Source organism: Sinocyclocheilus rhinocerous, unplaced genomic scaffold, assembly GCF_001515625.1.
Source record: "Sinocyclocheilus rhinocerous isolate Xijiao unplaced genomic scaffold, SAMN03320098_v1.1 scaffold167, whole genome shotgun sequence".
Lineage (NCBI taxonomy): Eukaryota > Metazoa > Chordata > Actinopteri > Cypriniformes > Cyprinidae > Sinocyclocheilus > Sinocyclocheilus rhinocerous.
This window is the reverse complement of record NW_015634008.1, coordinates 520,251-527,929: the sequence shown is the minus strand read 5'-3', so window position 1 is coordinate 527,929 and position 7,679 is coordinate 520,251. Positions and strand designations below refer to the sequence as shown.

General features: G+C 38.5%; 1 protein-coding gene across 1 annotated transcript in view; it reads left to right on the top strand.

Annotated features, from left to right (window-relative positions):
* LOC107744868 (sorting nexin-18-like) overlaps positions 1-7,679 on the top strand; it is a 13,078-nt gene extending 5,399 nt beyond the window's left edge. The window contains exon 2 of the mRNA XM_016558685.1: positions 6,132-7,679. Coding sequence (XP_016414171.1) covers positions 6,132-6,385 — 254 coding nt within the window. The 3' untranslated portion in view covers positions 6,386-7,679. The remainder of the gene's footprint in view (positions 1-6,131) is intronic.

Sequence of the window (7,679 nt, the reverse complement as noted above, 5' to 3'; positions counted from 1 at the left end):
GTTTCGAAACTAAATCATCCGTGATCGTCTTGTCTGTCTCACCTCACTCTTCTTGTCAGTCAGCTCGACTCACTTTCCTCACTGGAGAAATTAAATCTGATCTGTGATGCGACTGTCGTTCGGCACGCTGCATTGAGCAGCCGCGTTCAGTTTTTAACTGTAGTGTCTGTTCTTTTACTGAACTAAATGATTTTTATTACTATAAAAAATCTAAACGACGGTGGGGGTCGGTGACGCGGTGGGCAAGTGACGTAACCGGTGTTGCAGCTTAACGCCGGTATCACCGTCAGCACCGTCTATCGCGGCAAGCCTAGTTGTCATGACTGAAATGTTTTTTAAACAAGTCTTTTATGCTCACCAAGGCTGCATTTATTTAATCAAAAACACAGTAAAACAGTAATTTTGTGAAATATTATTTAATATAAATATTATTATTATATTATTTTGAATATATTTTAAAAGTAATTTAATACTATGATGGCCAAACTTAATTTTCAGCAGCCCCCAATTTGCTGGTTTGGTGCTCAAGAAATATTTATTATTAGTAATAGGACTTGTTCTCTGGTTGCAGTTCAATGGCAGGATTGTGTTGTGTAATAGCACTAGAGGTCGACCGATTAATCGGGCCAATTTTTGGAATTTTTTAATTAATCTGCATCGGTCGGTTGTGCTGCAAATTAAGCCGATTTATAGGCAGGCGCATCTGCGGGCAGCTAAGCGTTGTTGAGGAACGCCGTACCGAGAATCTCTCTCTGGCGGCGTGAGCAGCTCAAACTCTGCAGCCGCGGCTTGTTCACACACAGCTTCAGCCGATGAAGGCAGGGCAAAACAGACCGTTTCGAAAGCGTAGTTATGTTTTACCCTACTAAAATTGATGCCGACCGTGCTTATCATATTCATAAGTGCAACAAGTCATTTGCATGTGAAAGTAGAAACACGTGCATTTCAGATGAAACTTCTGGGCTGACTATAACGTGCACGTTAACTTTCCTCATGAAATGTGTCTGTGAGTCTGACAATAGCCTCCACGATGATAAGTGAACTCTTTTAGGGTGCTTTCACACCTGGCCTGTTGTTTCGGAACCTGGCGAGTTTCCCCCCTTAGCTCGGTTCGTGTGGGCATATGTGAAACACGGCAATCGCGCTCGGATCCGCGCCAAAACAATCGGTCCGAGATCGCCTGAACGAGGTGGTCTCGGCTCGATTGAAAACAAACTCTGGAGCGGTTCGGTTGTAGTGAGAAAGCAATCCGATCCAACGGACCAACGAACCAGGCTATATCACAATTTATGATGGGTAATTATGTAAGTTCCGTGAAAAGCATTAGCTTTGTTGTTTTGCTAATACCTCAAAATGGACCTGTGAATGTCTGTGGGTGAGCACGTGTTTGCCATTCAAAAATCAAAGCGCACTTTTTTTATTTGATAATGCTGTCTTATTGCTCAAATATATCGTGATATCAATTTTGGCCATATCGTCCAGCCCTATGCTCTTCTTTGTAGTAGGTGCATTTTAAAAATCTTTTCCCAATCAATCTTGGACTCCTGCTCAAAATTATAAATTATTGTAACGGCAGCTACAAAAAAACAACAACAATAAGCCGGCGAAGCTGTTATCGTTCCATCCTGACGGATGACATTCGTGACAGCTAAGTGGAATCCCGGAAAATAAATCATGGAACATTGACCAATGAGAGAACAGTTTACTCGCGCGTGACTTGTATTAACAAATTTGGTCCGTTTAGAAACTTTGCCCTGTGAAATCGAACCGCACCAAGAATAAAAAGCAACATTGTAATAATTTTAATCCCTGTTTCGGGAAACAAAGCAATCGATCTACAGGTGTGAAAGCACCCTAAGTTTTGTTATCATGGCCATTTTTGACTTATAGCAATGTCCGGTGTTTCCCATACATTGAGTTATTTGTGGCGGCTCGTCACAATATCAAAACTGACCGCCACAAATAGATTTTCAAAAAGGCTTATACTTCCTTGAATAAACTGAGCACTGCAAGTTTCAAAATTAAAATGCAGCGCGGGTGGTTTTATATGAATGTATCTTTGAAAAGAACCGACTGTCTTCAGAAAAGCTTTGATGTCATTTTCATTTCGTCTTTCCTGCAATGCCTGATAAAATAGCGTTTGTGAGCGCAGCGCTGATTTGACTACAGCCGTTACCGGGGAAACCGCTATATCGCCGCTCCAACAGCGCCTCCTGCTGGCAGAGGATCAATTTGCATTTGCAAGTCTGTGGGAAACACTGGTGTCTGTCAGCAAACATAAACAAAAAGCATGCTTCAGAACAGTTTTGAGAAGGTGCTTAAGTTTTGAGCCATGTATTATTACTATGAATTAAGCTACTACTACTATTACTATCTTGTACCCTGATGAAGGGGAAAAAAGAAAAAGAATATCGGCCAAACATATCGGCCAAAAAAATCGGCATCATACATCGGCCATCGGCTGCCCTGATTTCTAAATACCGGCATCGGCCAGTGAAAAACCCATATCGGTCGACCTCTAAATAGCACATATTACATAATGCCTGAAGTGGTTCTGCAGCAGCAGGCTTTATAGTAGCTCTGTCGAGCACAGCTTCCCACGTGTGTCTCCTTCTTTCTCAGACCATTTTATATATCTGGTTTGTGCTGCAGCCCTGTATTAGCTCTTATGTTTGATATTCCACCTACTAAAAGCTGTTTTCATACATGATAGCAATAGCTTAACTGAAGCCTTAATAAGAGGGAAAAGAACTTGTTTTGGTGGCTTGAATGATGTAAAATGTATTTTATTTAGACCTGTACCCTATTTTTAGTACTAATATCAACTGAGGGGTAACAAATGCCAGATTTTTCCAAAGATTTAGTCCACTTAAACCCTGCTCCTATACAAACGACTGCAAGCTTGCATTAATTTTTGAGTGCAGCACACGCATCTTAAAATCCCAAAAAACAACTGATGAATAGAAGGAAGTCCACTCCCTACATTTTGTTCCTTTTTCGATAACATGTTTTACTCAGATGTACATCACAATACAGAATAAATATCTGTTTCATTGCAACTTTACGCAATGTTAATTGTCAACAATGTAACATTTATGTGTCCAGTTTCTCACAATTGTGGTTCCTGTGTAAATACACTTGTCGCATTTAAAAGTCTAAAAAAATTTTTTTTAAATGCCACCAAATTGTACAAAAATGCACCTTCACAATTCAATTAAATCTATAACGTCTGTTGCTAATAGGGCTGGGTAAAAAACATCGATATCTCGATAATAATCGATTCTTATTTTTACGGAACGATATCGATTCTTAAATCCCAAGAATCGATTAATCTAGCCTGTTTTCAGTTAATGGACGGAACATTGAAGGGTACTTCCCATCCAATAAATCGCAATAAGCGTTGTGCTTTGGTACTGTTAATATGAAACAAAGTCTCAGATTTCAAATTCTGTCCATTGTAATTTATCTCAAAAAAAAAAAAAAAAAACATATTCGGTGACCATAAACTCATTAGTCATTAGGGGTGGGAATCACCAGAGGGCTCACGATACGATATTATCACGATACTTGTGTCACAATACAGTATTATTGTTAATATTATATCGGTTATCGGGCACATAAACACGCAAATAATTGGTATCGGTTATAAAATGTCAATATCAGTCGATCACTACCCAAAAGGCTCAACCTAGCATTTGGGTTAAAAAAATAACCCAGGATTTTTTTAGAGTGTGATAATGTTCTTCACTCACTTTCTGTATATTATATATTTATTCATTGTTTGAATAACGGTGGAAATGAAAACGTTATAATTTTCAGCTTGCAATGTTTTTATTAAATTGTGATCATGTTAAACACAAATTCAGTCCTATTCAAAATACTTTATTAGCCTACATAACACCCATATCGGATGGCCTACTTTCCTAAAAAGATGGGATTATGATGTTTGTAGTTAATAGATTAGGCTGCTTTTAGCCTCACCCTGAGTTGGTTCACCCTCCACCTATGCACTGAGTCATTAATTCATTCGATTTGTTCAAATGGCTGATTCATTCAGAAGCAAACAGCTGTGTTGCTTGGAGACGTGCAACAATTCTGCTGTGGCTTTATGGGTAATATTTTCGTTGGCAAATTTGAGCAAAAACAGACAATATTGTGTTTAAAATATAACACAATATTAACTTATTATTTACTGAACTGTGTGTAAATCACATTTGCACTCGTGCTATTCAGGACAAAAACTGCACTCATGTGATATCGCTTGTCATATAAATAGGCTATGAGACAAAAACGCATACGGGGGCATGTTTTCCCCAATCTCTTGAATTTTAGGGGCACATAACTGCATTTATTGACTGCATCATGCAGTGAGTTGTTGCCCTGCATCATGTTTGTCAACTCAGTAGTCAAATGTTTGCAGTGTAAGATGACGTACAGGTCTAGGGCGGGTCCACTGTGTTAACTGCGTTAAAATATTTTAATAGCGTTATTTTCATAACTAATTAATTTAATTAACACGTTAAATTGACAGCCCTATTTAAAATGAAATTTATTCCTGAGATTGCAAAGCTGAATTTTCAGGAAGCCATTACTCCAGTCTTCAGTCTCTGATGATCACATGATCTTTCAGAAATCATTCTAAGAACAGCATTTATTTCAAATAGGATTTTTTTTATTTTTATTAAAAGCCTTTCCTGTCACTTTTGATCCATTTAATTCATCCTTGCTGAAAGTATTATTTTTTTACTATCCTACTGACCCCAGACTTCTGAACAGTAGTGTACACTGATGGTCTACTCAATTATATTTCACCAATACAGTTATTCCCACCAGCATTTCAACACTCAGAGAACCAGTAACAGTTCTTCCTTCCAGTTAGGCGTTCTTCTCTTTCCTTATAAGGTGGGAGATTCTGTTTGATGACTATGACTGTTATTATGTCAAGTAACTCAGTGTGACACTTTATAGTTCATTCTCATTTCCCGTCATTGAAATGTGAACTAGGCTGGGAAAAGTGACCTCTTTGACATTCACTTATAGTGTCAGAAGTTTTATTACGGTCAGTACCATAGTCTTTGTAACGGTTGTTTTGAGCATTTTGCCATTTATTGTTATTATTATGTGTACATTAGCATATTATCTGTAATAGTAGATTGTGATAGGTAAATCATGGCATTCAGCAGTCAAACATTTTTGTAAAATGAAATTTGCAACCTCCATTGCTGAGCTAGTTTCACATCTCTAGTATCACTCTGCAAGCTCTTTCCTTTCACATAATAAAATAAATAATCTCAAATCAATATTCCATGATCATTTATTTTTTTTAATACTGAGTAGCCATTTAAGTGGAGTAATGTACAGTCAGTTGGTCATTATAGCAAAATAAACACCCTCAAGAGTGACCACCTGGTTCTTAAACCCCGGCTGGGTTTAATTTGCGATAATGACTGGCTTATAGTACACTATTATATACGCTAGTGATAAACACTTCTCTGTTTTCTTCTGTATATTTAGACTGCACTTCCACAAGTGTTTTTCCCTGCTAAGTCATTTCCACTAGACAAGGGCAGCCCCGTCTGTTGCTGATAATGCAAAAATTTTAACAATCTGGCACAATTGAGCTGCATTCTAAACAAGAAAACGTGATTTAACTGCATTTCACATAACGTCCATGGTCTGTGAATTTGCAAGACTTTTTTGCAATAATGGCAGGGCTGAATGCAGCTGCCACATTTCTCATTCATTTTACTTCCTCTTGTAGACAAAAGATCTAGAACAAAAGATAATAAACCAGCATTCATTTCAAACATACATTCAGAAGTACCAGCTGAAGTGAAATCAAAATGTGTCTTAATTTCCCAAGCAATTATTAAAGTGAGCAATCAGAAAAAAAAAAAAAAAAGATGACGAAACTAATAACAAGCAACAAGACAAATAAAAAGAATGGAACAAAGGCATGAAGAAATGAAATAGACAGTGCCATATTGCGCTTCACAAAACATGATTTGCATCAGCCACATTCATGGCAGAAGTACAGACGAGTATAACCTGTTGAGCCATTTGTCATAACTTCCCTCTTGACCGAATCCGAGTCCATATTTAGTCTCATCCTGATTCCGCTCTCTTCACAGGTGCTCTGACGAAGGTGAAGGAGAGCCAGAAGCACGTAGAGGAAGGGAAGATGGAGAGCCAGCAGGCAGATGGGATCAGGGAACGCTGCAACATCATCTCTTTCGCCACACTGGCTGAGATCCAGCACTTCCATCAGACTCGAGTGCGGGACTTCAAGTCCCAGATGCAACATTACCTACATCAGCAGATCGGCTTCTTCCAGAAGGTCACAGGCAAGCTGGAGGAGGCTCTGCAGAAGTATGACAATGCCTAAATGAACACTGTTCAGATTGAACCGACAGCACTTCAGAATTAGCCAGCCCTTAGCAATATACAACAAAACCAAGAGTCAAAAAGAGTCTAATATTTATGAAATCTATCCCCATGCAATGAATGTCCGTTATAAGGAACTGAAGATTGTTTGGGGCAAGTATATGGCGAGATGGCGATGGTAATAGTCTAGTTTGGACTGTTTTCCTCTGTGAAACTGATGATGAAGACAGAGACACGAGACCAGAGAGCATGGAATGTCTTCGATCCTGCTACTAATGTCATATTTTAAGCGTGTTCTTCACACAGATAAATGAGATAGATATTGTTATGACTTGAGGAGCTCGTGTGGCTCCTCACTGCCACCTTTTAAACACTTTGAACCGTTTTAGCAGTTCTTAGATCTTTACAGACCTTACAGAGCCACTGTCGTGCCTTTCAATCTCGTCTCGGTATTTTTATAATTTCTTAAAAAGAACTATATATTATTCTTATTCTGAGATTTGTTTTATAAGGTTTGATTTTATTAGCTTATACAAATGTCACTCCTGCTTAAAATGGCTGGCGAAGGAGTAGCTGGCTCATGTTTGGAGATGAGCGTGGGAGTAGCTGGACATGATGCCCTAATTTGGTATCCCGTCTGATTTATTTCCCCTTCCCTCCCTATGGTATTTCGGTTCCAATGCAAAACAGAATGTGCATTTGAGGGAAAACAGTAGTGTGCGTCAGATCACCTGCCGTCACTTGGGAGACAATTGAGCAGGAACCTGAAAAATGTTTAAACATGATGTAAACAGGAAGCACAACTCTCAGGATAACAAGAGTTCATTTTGGACTCTTCAGCCTACCATTTTTTCAAATAATGACATATTACTCAAAACTAATGGTCCCAAAGTGCTCAGAGAATCCAGTTTATTTTCTACTGCAGATTTTTACTTCTCGTTGTGCAGGACGCACCACACCTAGATGTCCTGAAATGTTAAAGATTCCAAATAAATTGTTTACATAACTGCTTGTTGCATTGAATATATTTTTGTATTGTATGTGTTTTGAAGTAGGCATTGCAAACACCACATATATAACAGAACAGTTTTCCTAAAAGAGCACATGTTATTTTCATTCTTTAACTTAGTTTTTTCTCTGGTTCTTTCACTGGTTTATTCAGTGTGTATAACCAATATTGACGCAGTTTCAGTGCAAACATGAGTGTTGTGCCGAAGGAAGGAGGAAAGCTTTTAAAGGTGGGGTAAGTGATTTCTGGTAGCCAATGTTGACATTTGAAATCACCAAAACAAACA